General features: G+C 38.9%; 1 protein-coding gene across 3 annotated transcripts in view; it reads left to right on the top strand.

Moving 5' to 3' along the window:
* The window catches only part of ulk2 (unc-51 like autophagy activating kinase 2), a 128639-nt gene that overhangs the window by 70945 nt on the left and 38667 nt on the right, over positions 1-19027 (top strand). For 2 of the 3 annotated variants that reach the window (XM_059973567.1, XM_059973566.1), the window contains exons 10-15: positions 4712-4794; positions 7169-7219; positions 9153-9241; positions 11473-11644; positions 15325-15385; positions 18286-18378. In XM_059973567.1, coding sequence (XP_059829550.1) covers positions 4712-4794; positions 7169-7219; positions 9153-9241; positions 11473-11644; positions 15325-15385; positions 18286-18378 — 549 coding nt within the window. The remainder of the gene's footprint in view (positions 1-4711; positions 4795-7168; positions 7220-9152; positions 9242-11472; positions 11645-15324; positions 15386-18285; positions 18379-19027) is intronic. The other variant, XM_059973569.1, reaches the window with a different exon arrangement.

The following is a 19027-nucleotide window of genomic DNA, read 5'->3' as shown; positions in this document are numbered from 1 at the left end:
AATTGGATTATCTCGCCCAGCCCCATGCAATAAAAGGTGAGACTTGCCCTTGGCTAGCTCTCTCTTACAGACCACCACATTGGAGGTAAGTGCATTGATTTATGCTTGGGAAGGTCTATCATTTGTCCTGGTAAGGGAGCCGCAGCTATCCAAGGTCAAGGGGGATAGCTGTTGTAGTGTTTTTCCCTTGTTCTTTGTTTGTGTAACCGTACCCTGTCCCCACACCACTTCCTGTGTATTGTAGTTGCTTGTGTTGACCCGACTTCCCCTTGTAAATAAATTCCTTATTATTAAAACTGTGTGTGTCCAGGCCTCTACTGTTGAGACTCAAAGAACCAGTTATTTTCCATCACAACAGATACTCAAACCACCCCATCTGGCACCATCAATTATTCCAGTCAAAGTCACTTAGATCACATTCCTTCCCCATTCTGATGTTTGGTGTGAACAACATTTGAACCTCTTGACTATGTCTGCATGCTTTAATGCATTGAGTTGCTGCCATATGATTGGCTGATCAGATATTTGCATTAATGAGCATATGTGCATGTGTACCTAATAAAGTGGCCACTAAGTATAGATGGCTTCAACTCTGGTTTTGTTTTTTTAACAATGAGATATTGACCATTATTTCATTGATTTTAGTAGAATTGTCTGCAGAATTGTTCACAGAACCTGAATGAACTGAAAGTATTGCTCTGGATTTTGCATCCAGTTGTAAAATACCAGTGTTCACCAGTGACTGTGAGAAATCCTTCCAACACAGATCTAGCAAACTCCTGTTGAGCAGAACTCATTATTATGACACTTGTTTGCTGTGAGGATTCAGTTCATAGTATCCCAACACTAAGCAGCAGTGATGTCAGCAAACTGGCTGGGCATCTAGTCATAATGGAAAAACTTTCCTTTGACTGCATTCCAACACATGATTTACACATTTTTAAAATAGTGCAAACCTTAACAACATGACAAAACATGCAGTTGTGGTAGAAGTAGCAATAAATATTTTTACAAGATATATTTTAAGATAGAACCTTAACTCTGAAATATCAGAATAGATAAAGTGACCTTTTGGGTGTATTTTACAACAGGAATAAGTAAGTATGTGGAAGTACTGAGTTTGCTGACTTCTAAGGATTATACTACAGAAGGCTTCACAGCAGTTACCATGTGGATCAGTTGGAAATCTCTGACCACAACCTTTGAGCTTTCTTGGCTTATCCCAGCATGTGCCACTCCCAACAGTGCCAGCATTCATGAGGAAAATGACAGTTTTGATGCTGTTACAGTCACAAATCTTGGTCGCTAATTCCACATTTTTGTTGTAGAACAGACAAAAGTGAAAGGTTGTGCATTAATCTACATATACAGCCCTCTCTCTACTGTCCATATTTTCAGGAGTTGTGGCTACTAATGTTGATTATTGTCCAACAAAATCAGAATTTAAAAAACCCAGTCTGTTCAGATTGGCAACAACATCTTCTCCACAATCTCCATCAGCACAGGTGCACCACAAGGCAGTGTGCTAAGACACCTGCTCTACTCACTTTATACTTATGACTGTTTGGCTAAGCACAGCTCCAAAGCCGTAATTAAATTCTCCAACAACACCACTATCTTTGGCCAAATCAAGAATGGTGACAAATCAGCATATAGGAGGAAGATTGAAAATTTGGCTGAGTAACAACCTCTCATTCAATGTCAGCAAGACCAAGGAGATGATTATTGATGTCAGGAGGAGAAATCAGGAGGTACATGAGCTAGTCCTCATCAGGAGATCAGAGGTGGAGAGAGTCAGCAATGTTACATCACAGAGGATCTGTTCTGGGCCCAGCACGTGTGCAATTACAAAGAACTCTGACAAACTTCTTATAGATGGATGCTGTGTGAGTATATTGACTGTTGCACCATGTCTCGGTCCGGAAAGCTTACAAAAGGCGGTGAATATGGCCCAGTCCATCACAGCTAAAGACCTCCCCACCATTGAGCACATTTGCACGGAGCACTTTCACAGGAAAGCAGTATCCATCATCGGGGCCCCCACTATCTGAGCCATTGTTTCTTCTTGCGGCTGCCATCAGGAAGGAGATACAAGAGCCTCAGGACCCATGCCACCACATTCAGGATCAGTTATTACCCCTCAACCATCGGGCTGTTAAACCAGAGGGGATAACTACACTCAATTCCACTCACCCTATCTCTGAACTACTCGCACCGCTCAAGGACTTTTCACCTCATGCTCTCAAAACCTGTTGTTTGTTTATTATTTATTTTTTCTCTTTTTTTTTAGGTATTTGCACAGTTTGCTTTTTTTTTTGCATGTTGGTTGTTATCTGCCCTGTTGGGTGTGGACTTCCATTGATTCTATTGAGTTTCTTGCATTTTCTGTGAGTGCCCACAAGAAAATGGGTTTCAGGGTTGCATATAGAACAGGCCCTTCGACCCACAATGTTGTGCTGACCTTCAAACCCTGCCTCCCATATAACCCCCCACCTTAAATTCCTCCATATACCTGTCCAGTAGTCTCTTAAACTTCTCTAGTGTATCTGCCTCCACCACTGACTCAGGCAGTGCATTCCACACACCAACCACTCTCTGAGTGAAAAACCTTCCTCTAATAACCGCCTTGAACTTCCCTCCCCTTACCTTAAAGCCATGTCCGCTTGTACTGAGCAGTGGTGCCCTAGGGAACAGCTAGCGCTGTTCACTCTATCTATTCCTCTTAATATCTTGTACACCTCTATCATGTCTCTTATCCTCCTCCTCCTCTCCAAAGAGTAAAGCCCTAGCTCCCTTAATCTCTGATCATAATCCATACTCTTTAAACCAGGCAGCATCCTGGTAAACCTTCTCTGTACCCTTTCCAATGCTTCCACATCCAGGCGACCAGAACTGGACACAGTACTCCCAAGTGTGGCCTAATCAGAGTTTTATAGAGCTGCATCATAACATCGCGTCTCTCAAACTCTATCCCTCGACTTATGAAAGCCAACACCCCATAAGCTTTCTTAACTACACTATCTACCTGTGAGGCGACTTTCAGATATGGATGTACTTTGATAATAAATTTACTTTGAATTAAATTCTCATTTATTCACTGGTGAGCATTATACTGCTATCATGTGCCTTTTGTTTTATTGTCCTTTCTTTATTTATTTAGAGATACAGAGCAGTAACAGGCCCATCTGGCCAACAAATCCACACCACTCAGTTACAGCTATGAGACCAATTACCCAACTAATCTGTGCATTTTTGGAATATGGGTGGAAAGTGGAACACCCAGGGTGAACCCATGCGGTTACGGGGAATGTACATACTCTTCGCAGACACCAGCAGGAATCGAAACTAGGTTGCTGGCACTGTAATAACATTCCACTAAGCACTACGTTACCATGTTGCGGAGCAAACTATTTCTTCAAACTTGTCCAGTTCTCTTAACTCCATGATGCCTCCATTTTCGACGTGGTCGTTATTGAGCATGCAGACCATAAGCTCTCCTACAGCTTCAGTTTTGTGATCTGACTTTCATCCACATTGCAACATTTAAGTTTTTCCATTCTTTCACACCATATACCCTTAAAGTCTTTCTAAGCGTGTTTGTTAATTTGAAAGAAATTGTGTGTGGCTCTTTCCTCTAAAACCAGATTTCATATACTCTGCATAAAACTGTTAAATCCAAGATCAGAGCTTTTAATGATTCACTTAACTGGAGAAAACTGAATGGATAATGTCCTGATGAAGGGTCTTGGCCCGAAACATCGACAGTGCTTCTCCCTATAGATGCTGCCTGGCCTGCTGTGTTCCACCAGCATTTTGTGTATGCTGCATGGATAATGTTCTGATGTTCATTCTGAGGATCTAATTTATAACATGGATGATCAATAATTATGCAGTTGTGTAGTGTGGGGAGCTTCAATGAGAGCATTAATTTTCTCCACTACTATTTGAAAGACTCTCCATGCCTTTTTTAAAAAGGTATAACTTTAAGGCGATTGGAGGAAAGTATAAGAAGAATTAAATTTAATAATTAAATTAACTTACTTTTTAAAATACCTATCATATTTTTAGAAGCACAGTACTGCTGCCACAAAACAACACATTTTATGACATAGAGTACAGTACTGAAGTGTTAGGCACTTAACCCTAGATAGCTAGGGTGCCTAAGACTTTTGCACAGTACTTATGTATTGCACTATACTGCTGTGGGAAAAAACAAATTTAATGACATATGTGAGTGATAGTGAACCTGATTCTGATATGGATCTCGAATATTGTGTTCTGAGAGTCGGATGGCGGCAGGGAGAGGAGAATCATGGTTGGGTAAAAGGGAGAGGGAGGGGAATGGGAAACACCAGAGGCACATTACATTCTGTAATGATCAATAAACTAATTGTATGGAATCAAATGACCTTGCTTGGTGTCTCAGGGCTGGGTGTGTGTGCACCCCATCCCCCACCCATAGGTTTTTTTACCCAGTGGTGGGTGTGTGGAATGCACTGCCGGGGGTGGTGGCAGAGGCAGGTACATTAGGGTTATGTAAGTGATTCTTAGATTGGTACATGGATGATAGAGGGCAATGTGGGAGGGATGTACTGTAAGTTTGAGCTTGCAGTAGGTTAAAAAGTCGGCACAGCATCCTGTGCTGAAGAGCCTGCACTGAGTAGTTCTTTGTTTTGCATTACTCCTTTTGTTTGTTTTCTATTGGTGACAGCATCCCAAGTGAAACCTCTGCTCATCTTGGTGAGCTTCTACTCGGCTTACTTCAGAGAAACCAGAAGGACAGGATGGATTTTGGTGAGCTGTTAGCTTTCTTTCTATTCAGATATTATTACAACTCGCATTCTGGATTCAGCAGATTTCAAGTCAATTAATCAGATTTTGTATCTTGTCCTTGTACCTTCTATTGTTAAAAAGCTACCTGCTTCTAATCTATAATATTGACTTTGCTTCAGCTTATCTAATGCTGAAGCCCTCATTTGTGCCTTTATGTGTAGGCTCAACTATTCTAATTCCTCCTAATAGCCTTTTTTTATTTATGCAACTTAGAAAGCTTCGTATCTGGATGCACATCAGCTTGGTATGGTCACCGCTCTGCACATGATCGCAAGAAACTGCAGAGTTGTGTACATAACTCAGCACATCACGGAAGCCAGACTTCATGGGCTCTGTCTATGCTTCCCTCTGCTCCAGTAAAGCAGTCGGCAAAATCAGGCAGAAGGTGCAGAAGCCTGAGGGTATGGACCACCAGGCTCAAGGACAGCTCCTATCCCGATATTGAATGGTTCCCTAGTAAATAGGTGAACTCGATCTCACAGTCTACCTCCATTTGATCTTGCAGCATATTGTCGTTTACATTAATCCTTTTTGCTCCTTGTGGAGCATAGGGCCTCAACAAAAGTCCTCCACTTCTTGCGATCTCTAGCAGATGTTTTTGCAATCTCCCAAGTTTGGCCGGCGGCTTTCAGTTCATCCAAAAGCCTATGCCTCCAGATTTGCTTTGGGCGACCTCTTCTTCTCTTCCCTTATGGATTCCATTCGAGTGATTGTCAAGTGACATTCGACTGGCTCTTCCTCAGGGTGTGGCCGACCCATCTCCACTTCCCCCTCCTTATCTGGAATACAATAGGCTCTTGGTTTGCTCTCTTCCATAGGTCCAGGTTTGACACTCTGTCGTACCACTTGAGGCGGAGGATCTGCCGGAGCCATTTGTTGAGAAAAGTCTGGATCTTGTTGCAGCTGGTGTTGGTGATTCTATATTGTCTACTTGCACTGCACTTTCTCTGTAGCTGTTGCTCTTTATCCTGCATTCTTTTAAGGTTTCACCTTGTTCTACCTCAATACACTGTGTAATGAGTTGATCTGTAATTGAACAATATACAGGATGAGCTTTTCACTATTCCAATACATGTGACAATAATAAACTAATTCCAATCTAATTTATGCCTTCTGGAAATTTAAACTCCCTTCAAAGCACTTCCATTCTTATTGCAGTTCACACCAAATGAGTTTACTGGTCACTCTTAATCTCTTGATGTCTGCAAGTTAATATTTGGACTTTATTTTCAAACTTCTCCTTAATCTGCATGTATCTGTTATCTTCAATTTTACAGTCCTCTAAGGTCTTTGTGTTCCAGCAATTTTGGGCCAGTACATCTTCAGCTGTCTTCTCCTCACTGCAGACACCATACTGTCATCTGTTTAATTTATAAGCTCTGGAATTCTCTCCCTTAACCTGTCAGCTTCTCCAACTTGCTTTTAAGACCTTTAAGTCTGTTGGATAAGACTTTGTTACAAGCATTTCCAGTTTAGCAAAATTTCCCAAAGAAACATTGTGGAACAAAATTTGACTCCAGACTATTTCAGGACAGGAAGCACTAAGATTTGATCAATGAGGTAGTTGTTGAGGAGCATCTTAAAGAATGAGAAAACAGCATGAATCTTTTTTTCTATGTTGAAGGTGCTGTTTCTCAGCAATATACTGGCAAATTAGAGTTTAGATGCCATCCTTCTGATTTACATTTTTATTTGGAAGAAAGTTTTCCCCATGTCCAGGGCTTTTCTTCTCCAGTCTTGAGATGCGATAAGGCCTACCTGGATCCTTGCTGTATGTGAGTCAACTGATTGTATTAATTTATTTAGAGATAGAGCATGGTAACAGGCATTTCCAGAGCACCCAAAGGAAACCTATGCGATTGCAGGAATTGAACCCGGGTTGCTGGCACTGTATTATGCTAACCCTTGTGGCTACTGTGCCGCTCCTAAACAACTTACAGGCAAAATTGAGCACTGCATAAATAATAATATTGCTTTTGGCATCAATGTCTCTGGTTGTCAATATTGGAGCTTTTGCATAAATTCTTCATTGAAGCTAACTTGGTGCTTCACATGGAAGTTCTTTCAACTTTTATGCAGTACAAATTTACTTTTAAGTTTTTCTCTTTAACCCCAAAAGGCTTCTATGGTGTAATGATGCCATAGATAATGCATTGGTATCGGAATGTATTGAATGGGAAATTTAAAATGGAAAGTGTGTATTTTTGCAACACTCTTAAGCCAAATGTTTTAAGAACAGATTTGCAGCTTTCAGTAATTGTTTATTGCTTACAGCTTGTGGCAACTCTAAGCTCTCAGAATTGACTGACATTAAAGAATTACTTTTGTTTTGTAGAAACATTCTTCAACCATCCTTTCATGGATCAGGCATCATCAGTCAAAAAATGTAAGTCTTTCATTTATTAGTAACTTTTACATGTTGGGAGTGGGGGTAGTGTCTGTTCTAACACTTGTGCTACTGTGCCACTCCTAAACAACTTAACAGGCAAAATTGGGCACTGCATAAATAATATTGCTTTTGGCATTAATGTCAAAATGGTAAAATTCTACCATTTAATGATTAGTTGTAATAGATTGTACTTTGCTGTGGAGAACAAGACTGTGCCTCAAACATCTTATTATCTCACTCTCAAAGGAAATGGCCAGAGTATCATTGAGATAATTAGTGCCTGTAAGAATAAGACTTGATCTCTTGTGGAGATATTGCAGAGATGAATATTTCTTCCATTTTGTTTCACCGAAAGCTATCAGCTTGTATGGATTGATCTTTTTTATCTCAGTCTGAAATGGTTATTGAGTTTAATATCGTTCAACCCTTTTTATTGATTGATATCTCAATGCTTGGATTATATGTTGCAACCTTGTACCTCTCTCATTGCTGCTTCATCATTCCTGATCAATAGCACTCGTTCAAAGGAAGCCAACTTGCCTAGACACTGACTAGGCAGTTCTGTATGAGATTCCGTTCGGAGGAAGTGGGATAATTCATTGGGTGGTAATAATTGGATTGGATGGAATAAATCACTGGTGACTTCAGTAGTCTGCATACTGTACATGTATATGGGAGATTAATCAGGCATGATGTTTAGGGCCTTTAATGGGTTTTCCTTGGTGGTTATCTATTTATTTAGTTGTTCTGTATCTGCTGACTGCTAGATTTCACAGGTTACAACAGAAGTTCCCAACCTGGGGTCCACCAACCCCTCAGTTTATGGTAGAGGTCCATGGCATAATGCAAGTTGGGAACCCTAACCATTAAGGTTTAACTAAACCTTTGTGGCGACCCATTTCCTGGCACATCCGAACCGGCTCACAATTAGATAGCCTACGGGGGTTTGCGAGCACAGAGCTTTGGAGCCTCTGCGCCACGGGGGGGCAGGTTGAGGGAGGCTTAAAAGTGAGGCTGAGGATTTCGAATAAAGTTTTTCCTTCGACTGCAGTTACCGACTCCATGTCGTAATTTTAGCGCTGCGTGTAGCACACCGCTACACCTTGTTCTTTCAGCCATTAAAATTAAAACAATTGATATGGACCATTCATGAAATGGATCTGGTCAGGCTTTGAAACCTGGAACTACAAAGAACTCCTACGTGATGTGCCCTGCATGTGATCTCTAGTATCAGTACCTAAAGCCTGACAGAAATTGGATGAGTAAGTTCTCCTGTAATCTGGGAAGTTAATCAAACACTTAACTATAGCTTCAGTTGCTAATATAAATTTACCAATATCACTTTATTTAATGTAGATCATGATGCAAGGTCACAAAATAAAATTGATGATAGAATTATAGAAACAGAAGATGGCAAAGGGCTTGTTTCACAGTTAAGTTTATTTTTGAGTATAATGTGTTGCAAGGAAAAGCAGTATATACCAGCTACTTCCAGTTTTGTTCAATGTTCCCTTTAAATCTTTGTAAATGACTTCAAGGGTAACTGTTGTTCCATTCTGCACCTTGTGGAGCATCAGGTGGCAACCTTGCTGCTCCTTCAATTCAGCATTTCTGTGTTTGATGAAGCTGAGTTGCTAGTTCTACATTCAACCCAGCAGGGATGGAATGTGTGCAAGGAGCCGGCTGAATCCAAACCCGGGACCGCTCCCTGTAGGTCTGGCATAGGTGCCACTGCACCACTGACAGGCTTTTCAATGGAAAAGGAAATTTTAAATGATGGGAATTGTATTTTTCTCTTTTATGGTTGTTACTTTATCTTGCCCTGTAGTTGAATAATGAGAGTGCATTAAATAAATTAGATATTCAAATATAGAGCTATAATAGATTTATAGTACTTAAATCTAATGAACTTAGCTGATTCTATCTACAGCATGCCCCGTGCCTGTGCCCACGTGCCCTGGTTCTGTGTCTGGTAGTTCTTGCGGCAGCTCTCCGTCCTGTCATTTTGCCTCTCCTCCAGTAAGTAGCATTATTTGTTGATACATTGTTCCATCCATGTTGTATTTGATTAACATTTTGTCATTGATGTCAAATGATAAGTTAATATGGCCCTGTTGTGCTTCACTAAATGAATCATTCAAAGAGATGTAAAAATTAGTTGCTTTCATGCATAGTCAATTCTAGAGAAGTGAGGTTGATAAAAAAAATCTCCATTTAACCTTGAGTTTTAGGAGCAAAAATTTGAACCAGTTTGCAGGGTTATAATTATTTGAAGTTTAATTAGCTTGGCACCAGCTTTATTCCCCATCAAACTAATGCTCTTTTATGCCAGTGTAACTTGTGTTCTAGCTAAATCAGATTTTTTAAATTAGATTTTATAATTGCTTACAAGTTGTAATTGTGTGATTTAAACATGGCTGTACCTATCCTGAGGGGCTTTATTTTATTGATGCTTGAATAAGCAAATCAGTCACACCATACCAAAGCAACATCCATCCTTTAATGCCGATCTGTCTTTGAAGCTTGGATGCCAGTTGGAATGACAGAAATTTGGCAATATCTCTCCTGTCAATTTAAATTATTATCTGGTTGCATAATCCTCACCATCTCCTTTAATATGTTTTACTGCCAATTGTCTTCATCTTTAGACAGTCCTGAAGCTTAGAAAGTAAGGTAAACTATGATTCTTTTGTGATAGTTTGTGACAAATATTTCTGACACTTGAGGCAGATTCCTTTTGTTTCTGTGCCTCTTCATGGTGTGGTTTTGTACAGAAGTTATACTTTACTGAATGAAGAAATTTTACTTTGTGAGCAGTTTTGCTGTAATTCCAGCCTATGGAACTTTAGATCAATCACTTTTAAGCTGCAACCTCTAAAGTGTGACGAGTTAACTTGAAAATAGAAAACAAACCAAAGATGCTGAACACGCTCAGCAGACAATGCAGACAGTGAGTTTAAAGGTATAAAGGTTAGCTTTATTTATCACATGTACATTGAAACATTTTAAACCAAAATGCTAGCTATACCATACCATGTACAGTGATTTGTATTCCTTTAACATCTGCAGATAAAAGCTGCACTTTGCCTAATACTCTTATGCTTTGTAACCTCAAAGCATTAAATTAATTCAGGGAAACACGGGAGTCCAAGAAATGCAGGTGTAACTTTGTCTTTAAGGGAGGGGCGCGTGTATCGTGGAGAAGTGTGATGGTGTGTGTGTGTGTGTAGATATTTACACAAGGTTACTACAATATTATTGAAATACTAAATGTACAACAAATACTATAGGCGTCATAGGCAACAGGCTTAAAGTCTTTTTACAAAATTAGCTTTATTTTTCATATGTACTTTGAATCATACAGTGAAGTGCATTGTCCACATTAATGACCAACACAGTCCATGATGTGCTGGGGACGGCCTGTAGTTGTTCAAAAGTTTGAGACCTCTGGAGATCACTATGCTTCCAGTGCGAACTTTACATGCCCCAAGCTTACCTTAACCCATACATTTTCGGAATGTAGGAGGAAATTCACATTAGCATTTCAGATCAGATATCTTTCGTTTAATAAAGCTGCCTGGCTTGCTTAGTGTCCCAGCATTTCAGATCTCCAGAAACTACATATTTCAGATTTTTATTAGCTGAAAATACAGTGATCAGTAGTATAAGCAGCCCTATCTCACAACTGATGATTATCTTTGTAAATGACGATGTCGCAGCAGCTTTCTGTCATGGATGTCACATCTTCTTGGCTGGTTAATCTTTTACAGTTAAAATGGATGTTTCTATTCAAACTTATTGTATTGTCACATTTTGATTGACATAGTTCTCAACAATTCATATCAGGCAGAGGCAGATTGGAACCAAATACTTCTTTCCTTTAATGATAGTTTTTATACTATTTGACACTGTAGGTTTTTTGGTCAATTTTTGTTTGCTGCCCTTTCCAGGATCAGCATAATTTCTGGTAATTCTTCTGTGAACAGAGGATAAATGTTTTGCAAACATTTGAAAATAGATTATTCTAATATTACATCATGAGTTTATTTCACAATGAATTAAATGTGTAATTGAAATCAACGATTGATAATTTCCATAATATAGGGTCTGAACCTTTTTTCTACAAAAAAAACTTGCAGAATAGCTGAAATTTGTGGTGTAAGTGGAGTTTTAAGGTTATTAGGCCAAGGTCAAATATTGTATACTGATATTATTAATATCTCACAACTTGATTTTTTTCCTGCCTTCAGTCATTGCCAGACATGCAACGGATACAGGAGGACACTCTGTCTTCCCCACCTTTGGGTCCTCCTAACTATCTGCAGGTTTCCAAAGACTCTGCAAGCAGTGGCAGTAAGAACTCCTCATGCGACACAGATGACTTTGTTCTTGTTCCACATAGCATCTCCTCTGATCAGTCATGTAAGCAACTGTTCCTTATTTTGTTGGTTTTGTTTTGCTCATTTTGAATCTTTATAATTGTCATCATAATTCTTGGGAAAACCTGAGAATTCCTGAGCAGGTTGACATCATTGGCTGTTGGAATCCTACTTACTGACTGTAAAATTTGTTGTCTTCCTCGGTAATATTTTTAAATTTCTTTTGCATTTAAGGTTGAAATGTATAGCTGCATTGAATTTAAAATGCCTCATTCTAATGACTGAGGATGCCCAAAGTAGAAGTGTTGCAATCCCCAGCAATCAAATAAATTGCCTGCAAATTGGTTTTCCATAAATATAAATATGCTGAATAAAATCATATTATTTTTTTAATCACCATTTCCAGTGAGTCTGCTTAAAGCTTTGAATTACTAAATGTTTCAGGTTTTTTATCAACATTCTAGGACTTCGATTTGAAAATGTTATTCAATCATTTGCAATAGATCTATTTGGTTAAAGGTAACTTAAATAATCCAAGTTCTGATTTGAGTTTATGTAGGATTGGCAATGTTTAATGGCAATTTAATGATTGGATTCTATTCATTTTTAAATGAATGCTACATCTTCGTTCACTTGATCATCAAAATAAATTTATTATCAAAGTATGTGTATGTCACCACATCCAACCCTGAGATTCATTTTTCTGTAGACATACTCAATAAATCTATAGAATAATATCTATAAAAGTATCAATGAAAGATCAACCAGAGTGCAGAAGACAACAAACTCTGCAAATGGAGATGTAAATAAATTACATAAATAATGAGGGCATGAAATAACAAGATGAAGAGTGCTTAAAGTGAGATCATTAGTTGTGGGAGCATCTCAGTGGATGGGCAAATGAGTGTAGTTATCCCTTTTGTTCAAGAGCCTGATGGTTGAGGGGTAGTGACTGTTCTTGAACCTAGTGGTGTGAGTCCTGAGGTTCCAGCACCTTTAACCTGATGGTAGCAGCAGGAAAAGAACTTGGCCTAGGTGATGATGATCTCTGATGATGGATGCTGCTTTTCTATGGCAGTGCATCATGTAGATGTGCTCAGTGGTTGGGAGGGCTTTACCTGTGATATATACTGGGCTGAAATCACTACCTTTTGTAGGATTTTCCATTCAAAGGCTTTGGTGTTCCATACCAGTCCACGATGCAGCCAGTCAATACATTCTCCATTACACATTAGTACAGTGCTAAATACTTCAAAACACTCTGTGTAAATGACAAATAGATGTTTACATTGTCATGATTTATCCAATTTAGTTTGTTCATATATAATTGTGGTACTTTGTACAACTGTGAGCATCGACTGATGTGCAGTCATATTCCAATCCCTCTATTTTTAAACAAATCACTTGCTGGTTTCAGAAGCTCAAATTTACACTTCTGTTGCGCGAAGTATACGCATATTTACCTATATACCTATACTTTACTGCTCTGGTCAAGATGGCAGCTGCATACAACACTCCCACATTTTCTGGATAGATCAGGAAAACATACATTTCACTTTTATGTTTGTTCTGGAACTGTTGAGGCCTGTGATCTCCAGTCTGGAGATCGTTTGGGTGTTTAAGCACTTTGCAGTCTCTGAGAGGATTCTGGGAGGCAGAGGCGGCATGGTGAACCTCGTGCTAAGAAGGCAGTGTGAGGCAATGTTCAACCTCATTTCGTGATTAAAGCTTCCATTGTCCACCAATTAAAGCAACAAGAGAGATTGAAACATCAAGGTGAATGTGGAAGGTGACTGCCTTCCTTTTGATCGCTGGTGGGATCACTCTGCTGCTGGAGAGTGGAGACTGCCTTTTGATTGCTGGTGGGATCACTCTGCTGCTGGAGAGGGGAGATTGCCTTTTGATCGCTGGTGGGATCACTCTGCTGCTGGAGAAGGGTGACTCTCTTTTGATCGCTGATGGAATTGCTCTGCTACCAGACAGGAAAGGCTACCTTTGTATCACTGTTGGAAGCGCACTGCTATCAGGGAGGGGAGAGGCTACTGCTGTTCCCAGAGAATGTTACCCAGTTTTTCTGCATTTTGGATATAGACTTTTTTTTCTGACATAGTTTTTATATCCTGTGTTCTTTGCCTGGTCTTTCTCAGGTTTTTTTTGTGTGTGAGGGAGGGGGATTTGGGTTTGATGATCAGCTGCCGTTCTTTTCTTGATTTTGTGGCTGTCTGGAAAAGAAGATTTTCAGAGTTGTATACTCTGATAATAAGTAAACCTTTGAAACTTAATATGTTAATTTTTTTATATTGGATTAAATGTAGCAGTATCTGGTTTTAAAAAATATATTTCAAATTAGTAAGTCCAAATAATTTGCAAGAGTTTCTTCCTTTTGTAAGCGCTGTGGCTTGGAATGAACTGGCAATAAAGTTGGTTGTAGATGTTTCCCAGCCTTGTGTGAGTGATTTTTTTTTTGAATATCATTGATTACAGTTTGAAAGCAGCAGTTGACTTTATTTCGAAATTGAAGTGAGCCATGACAAATATTGAAGATTCACCATGATTACTTAAGAGGATTTTTCATTCTATTAAGGCTCAGTTATTTAACTGCTCTCATAGTTCCTATTAACTCCTTGATCTGTTACATTAATGCAGCCAGAGGGGTAGTACTGTTAGTAGTGCAGTCACTCGATTTGAGTATGGTGTTCAAAGGCAAGGATTCCCAACCTATCTTATGCCACGGAGCCCCAACCATTAACCACATGGTCTGTGGACCCCAGGTTGGGAACCCCTAGGACTCGAGGGGATGTCCGTTATAGGGTCCTCAAGTGGCTGTAGAAGCTGATCCAATCAGACAGTAAAATAGTTTGCTTAGTGGAAGAACTCCTTGCTCTTCACATACAGTAGTTCCATAGGATCTGTTTTATTCATTTGGAGGGGTGGGTGAGTGTTTGGTTTTAATTACTGAAAGGTGGCATCTCCAGCAATACACCACTTTCTTGTTACTGTACGACACCAATGTCATGTTGGCCCTTAACCCACAAAGAGGTAAAAAGCCAACTATTGACCCAAGAGCTGACGCTCAAAAGGGTAAACCCATGCATAAAGAAAAAAATTACAGTGAGTTGAGTTGGTCTAAATTTAGACTTTCTGGCTTTGTCTGAAGTGGACCAATTGAAGAACTGTCCTCTGCTTGAAGGGTGATTTATCTTTACTTGAGGCCAAGTCATTGCCTCATATGTTTAAGTGGAGGTTGATTCTTTATTAGTAAGGATGTCAAAGGATACAGGGAGAAGGCAGGACAATGGGGTTGAGAAGGATAATAAATGATGGAGCAGCCTTAACGGGCCAAATGGCCTAATTCTTATTAATTGTAGGGGTATGGAGAGTGGTGGTTCTCGCAGGTCAATGGGAGTAGGCAGTTTAAATAGTTTTGGCATGTTTTTATGCAGTACTTTTCTATGATTCTGTAATACATTACGAGACTTTTTCCCATAGTAACCATTGCTTACGTTTGATAACTACAAGATCAGTAGAAAAAAATTATTTAGATTGTGCTTACAGAATTGCATAGTCATTTTCAAAATCCAACTTCTTACAAGAGCTATAGCATTCATTTGAAACAAAATATGTAAATACGTGGGTTATCTTAACTGTTTTGTCTTTATTGAAAATAATTTTGGTTTTTCCAAGAAAGTTTATGCCTCTAATCTATTTTGAAATTTTATTTAGATGATATGCCATTGGGAACAGTTGGCAGACGAGCTTCCAGTGAGTTCTTGATGTGTGGAGGGTAAGTAGAAATTTTTAAATTCTATTCTTTAATACTGTTATACCTGAGAGGGGAATGACCTGGAGTAATACCCTCATTAGAACCATGAAGTTAAACAGGCTTCATACAGAGGTATTCTGTTGTTTCAGAATATACTTTTAGGTCAGTTAAGTCAATTAAGTTGACGTCACTTAGTAATGTTTTATTTTGGTGGGGGGGTGGGGTAGTTTTGACAGTGACAGTGTTCAAGATTTAAACATGGCTATGGGCTGTATTTGTCCATTCTTCACCCTTCAACCCATGTTAACAATCAGAGAAATGAAAAATTATTTTTTCCTAAAGAAAAGTAGAAGAAATGCAAGTGTCGAGTGTTCCTAAAAAGCCTTTATTGTTTAGTATGAACTTTCCCTTCTTGCATTTTGTAACAGAGGTGTTGGCCTAATGACAATATAGGTTTATGACAAAAATACGCAACTGAATACATTGCCATTAATAATTCCGGCACTTCAAGGCTTATTTGTTCCTTTACTGAATTGGCAAAATGATTGGGGGAGAAGGGAAGCAGTGGGGAAGGGTATACTATACTTGGGTGTAGGTCTTTGGCAGGATGGGTCAGTGGACCCTTTATATTGGATTTTATTCAATGTCCAACCACAAAATTACTCTGATTCTGTATCTGAGCTTAAAATGTCCAGTTTAGAATTCCACAGAATGTTTGCCATAAACACTTGAGAGACGGTATGTTTTGTGATATAATGGCAATTAATCACTTACTCTATTTAAGTTCAGCCCCCTGACATTTGGGTGAGGTGCATTTTCTTTTGATAATGCAACCTTAGATGAAAAAAGAAAGTAGATGAACTTGATAGAAATATGTCTCATGTTAGTATTAGGTCCAATGCCATATTGTGTTTGCATGTGTGAGCTTTGCTGAAGGTGATAGCTTTGTTCATTATCACGTAGCAGTTACTTGAAAAAAGACCAAAGCCATTGAGAAACTGAGTACGGGAGTTGACACAAATAACTGAGTTTCAAGTCCAAAAAATTGTTCAGTCCTTTATTATGAAACCAGCAAAGACGAATAATTTTATAGTGATAAAAAAACTAGCAATATAAAAAAGATCATAAATTAAACGGTTAATAGTCTAAAGAAATATCACCCCATGGCTCATTCCTTCTCAACTATACTAGGACAAAGCATTAATACATAAGTATACTCATTTGCTTCTACCGTGCCCCATACCACGTGACAAATTACCCATACTGAACGTACAGCACAAAATACAATACAGACAGGAAATGTGTGGCTCTAACAATGTTGTTTTATTTGAATAACTGTATGAAAATGTACTGTTTCACAAACTCTTGTGAACAGCAGAGTGCTATATTAGATGATATTTGATCAACATGTTTGTATAGTGAATCAGCGAAAAACATTCCCAGATCTTTAAGGACGTTATCAGAAAAATGTTGTGCAAAATGGCACTGAGGTAACTGGGACAGGTGATTAAGTGCTTGGTACAAAAATAGATTTTATATTTTAAAGAAGCAAAGCAGAAACCAGGAGATTGGCTTGGACATGTGTTCTAGACTCAGCATCTGAAAGGATGAGCCCAAACAACACAATAATTTAAATTGTATGTGCTCAAGATTATAGAGTTGGAGGGCCACGGGTATATCAGAAAATTTAAATGAATTAAGGTAACACTGGAGTGGAAATAGGTGACTGTGTAATTTTATAGATAGAGGTATTAGAGAGTAGAATGGGAGCCCAGCCAGGGGTGTATCAGAATAAGTGCAGTCAGAAGCTAACGTGGAAGAGGGTTTCAGCAGCAAGTGAGGTATTGTTTCCTGAATAAGGGGGTGCTTTGGAGACAGAAGTGAACAGCCTAGGAGATGTCATGGATTTTGGATCATGAAATTGAAAACGTTCTGACACTTACTATCCAGCACTTGTTGCTGCCTTAATCTTTCCACCTTTCTTCTGATTGTGTCTTCCTCCTCATTTTTATTTGCCTCTATCATGTACCCAAATCACCCCTCCCCTTCCTGGCCCAATCTGCCTGTAATCCTTCAACATACCCAGTGCACCAATCACCTCTGGTGTCTGTCTCACCATTTCCCCAGTCTCCTCTTTATACTGACAATTTCCCTTCTCCTGATACCACACTCCGTCCCCATTGAAGCTTCTTGACCCACTAAGTGTTTCTTCAGCATGTTGGCTGTTTTTGCAGTAAAATGCTGCTACTTTATTAGGAACAGGTAAAGGTGTATGTCATGGACTGATGATTTTGCAAAGAAACATGCAAGTATGAGACTAGCTCAAGATGAACGTTAGAAATCTAATTTGTTCGATGAGGAGAAGTGGCAGAGGCAATTGTCGAAATGGTCTCTTGGAGATGATCGGAGGAAAGTTAAAGAATCTTTGCAGTGGAAAACATCCAATAAGACCCTTAAATAGTGGATAGTTTAAAAGTTTTGTTTTATTCTTCTAATAATTTAGCTACCTCTGACCTGAATAATGTACTTATGTTTAGTAAATATTTTATTATTACTTCTGAGGTTTAAATTACAACACAGTCAGTGAGAAATATTAAAGAAGTACATTGTTTTCCAAATCCAGAGTCATCGTGGCTCATAAACAGGCTGCAAAATGAAGATCTTTATTACTTCCACCAAAGTAGTGTAAATCCTGCAAAGAAGTTATGGCAGATATTCAGATTCTAATTTATTTATCACTTGTGCATCAAAACATACGGTGAAATGTGTCATTTGCATTAACAACCAACACACCCGAAGGTATTAGAACTTATCCAGCCAAAGAAGGCAGTGTTGGGTTGGAAATAGTCAAGAATTTATAGCAAATTCTAAATAGAAGAGTAAATGTGTATTTTGATTTTCTTTCCTCACAAACTTGTTAGGCAGTCACCTTTAAACTCTTCAGGGGGCTCATTAGCACTGCAGAGACCTTCCTCAGCCTCATCCAGGTCAAGCTCTTCTAGCTCAGCCAACAGGTAGGACCTTACATAGAGTTTATAAAGGGATAAACAGCTTGGCACCCAATCAAGAGACTATACACAAAATCTGTGAATTAGCACTGCTTAAGTTACATCAAAGTACTCTAAAAGTCATTGTACACTTGTGATAATCTTCCATGAGCTACTGTAGTTGTGGTGTAATTGAACATTATTTACTTCTTCCAGTAGAGCATTTGACATACGAAAGAATGTTACTCTGTTGTAATTTTACTCATGGAGTTGGCAATGTATTCATCAGCAAAGTTAGTCCTCTATAATGTCGAGTCCAGCTGCGTGGACAACCAGATGTAAAACAATTGTAGATGACTGTTTTATTATGAAGAAAAACCATATGAACATACAATAGCTTAATTTTTGTACACTGGTTGGTTTCTTAATAAATTGAAATATATATTTGAAATAAAAATAGAAAAATCAAGCATAATTTAGACCATAAGACAAGATCATAAGACAAAGGAGCAGATGTTGGCCATTTGGCCCATCGAGTCTGCTCCACCATTTTATCATGAGCTGATCCATTCTCCCATTTAGTCCCACTCCCCCGCCTTTTCACCATAACCTTTGATGCCCTGGCCACTCAATTTCAGATACCACCTTAAATCAGCAGAACCTTGTGATCTGGGAT

The sequence above is a fragment of the Hypanus sabinus genome, chromosome 6, assembly GCF_030144855.1.
Source record: "Hypanus sabinus isolate sHypSab1 chromosome 6, sHypSab1.hap1, whole genome shotgun sequence".
In the NCBI taxonomy this organism is placed as follows: Eukaryota; Metazoa; Chordata; class Chondrichthyes; order Myliobatiformes; family Dasyatidae; genus Hypanus; species Hypanus sabinus.
Note: the sequence above shows the minus strand (reverse complement) of the source record. Positions and strands in the feature narration are given on the sequence as shown.